Raw genomic sequence first — 1,792 nt, forward strand, 5'->3', positions numbered from 1 at the left:
AATTTTTCTACATCTTCCATACCAAAAGCAGTAATTCCAAATTTTTCAATAAGTAGTCTTTCATAACTATTAAGTTCTCTTAATCCAATGTAAGCTACATTTCTGATAGACAACCTATAATTTAATATATATAGTAATATATATTAATTTAATTATTAATTTACATTATATAATTTATATTATATTAATTTATATATTAATTTAATATTATACTATTCATTTCGATAATAATATTGTAATGTAATTATGAATTACATTGGTTTTTGCCAATCCATTCCTGGAAGATGTGGCCAATAATCGGCCANATATTGTGTAAAAGTTTACAAAAACACATTACTGTATAAATTTCAAAAAAGAGTTAATATGACATCTTAATTATATTTAATATTATAAAATTATAAATAAATATAATTAATTAATTTAATTAATTTTTGTTTGTTGGTAATGGTATATCAGTAACACCTTCCGGAACTTTAAAACCTCTTCTATTATATCCAAAACCAGCTTGAATAATATGTATAGCAGCTTCAACAGTTAGTTGAACATCACATTCATTACCAATATAAGGATTTACTTCTACAATATCTAATGCATTCAATCTCTTAGTTCTATNATTAATAATGCTACAGGCGTTTCATGATATTGTCCAGTAGTGCTAGTTTTATTTGTATTTATATCTGCATGAGCATCAACCCATATTAAAGCTATATCTCCTTTTTTCTTTAATAAAATAAAACATAAAATAAAAATATATATAACAAGAAGAAAATATAATTTTAAAAATAATTATAAAATAATATAAAATTATATATTTTATATGAAATTTATTTATTTATTTAAAATAATATTAAGTATTATTTTTTTATATTATACCTTAATATGACCATCTACAGTTCCAATTCCTATACTATGATCACCACCAATGGTTAATACTTTTTGATCTTTCTTCAAAACTTGTTGAAATTGTTCAGATAATTTGCTTGTACAACCAGCAACATCACCTAAGTGTGTCATGTTATCTATTTCAGTTACTTTTTTTGCTTCATATAAAATATCGCCATAATCTTTCACATCTAATCCTTATTTAATTGAAAAATATGTATATTAGAATTAAAATATATATGTTAGACTTATAATTTTTAAGTTGTTCAAAATTAGTAAAATAGATAATAATAATTACCTAATAATTCTAATTCTTTTATTAATCCAGCTTCTCTAATTACTTTTGGACCTTGTGCTACACCTTTCTTATGCTATATTTTTATTAATACTTCATTATTCCTATACATATTATATTACTTTATACTGCATAAAATAATACCTGGCCTTTTTCGAATGGTACTCCAATAATTCCAACTTTTTTGTAATAACGATTTCCTAGTCTAATAATAACACTTTGTATTTTTCTTAATGAATTCATTTTGGATTTAATTAATAAAAATTTAAAAATAGATTATCCACAACAAAATGGAATTCAAAGAATGAAAAATTTCGTTTTAATTTGTAAAACATGTAAAGTAATGTATTAAAATGGCTGATTAATTTATACTTTTATATTATTTTGTAATATAAAATAACCCTCAAAAGTTATATTACAATGTGACATCATATGAGATAAATGAAGATATATTGATACAATTTATAAACTATATTATCTTGTTATTATCTTGTTTATTAAATTGAAAACTACTTTCAGTTATAATACTTATTATTTATTATTAATTATAATATATAATTTATATGATTTATATGATTATATTTTCAATTATATTTTTAGTTATATATTTTTTTA

The 1,792-nt window shown here is 20.7% G+C and overlaps 1 protein-coding gene across 1 annotated transcript in view; it reads right to left on the minus strand.

Moving 5' to 3' along the window:
- Positions 1–5: 5 nt before the first annotated feature.
- LOC102678038 (fumarate hydratase, mitochondrial-like) overlaps positions 6–1,792 on the minus strand; it is a gene marked incomplete at its 3' end in the record, with an annotated part of 8,190 nt that continues 6,403 nt past the window's right edge. The window contains exons 9-14 of the mRNA XM_031512118.1: positions 1,322–1,455; positions 1,181–1,253; positions 874–1,079; positions 616–720; positions 256–320; positions 6–114 (exon numbers count right to left, since the gene is read on the minus strand). Coding sequence (XP_031367978.1) covers positions 6–114; positions 256–320; positions 616–720; positions 874–1,079; positions 1,181–1,253; positions 1,322–1,455 — 692 coding nt within the window. The remainder of the gene's footprint in view (positions 115–255; positions 321–615; positions 721–873; positions 1,080–1,180; positions 1,254–1,321; positions 1,456–1,792) is intronic.

This window comes from Apis dorsata, unplaced genomic scaffold (genome assembly GCF_000469605.1).
Source record: "Apis dorsata unplaced genomic scaffold, Apis dorsata 1.3 scaffold_390, whole genome shotgun sequence".
Classification (NCBI taxonomy): domain Eukaryota; kingdom Metazoa; phylum Arthropoda; class Insecta; order Hymenoptera; family Apidae; genus Apis; species Apis dorsata.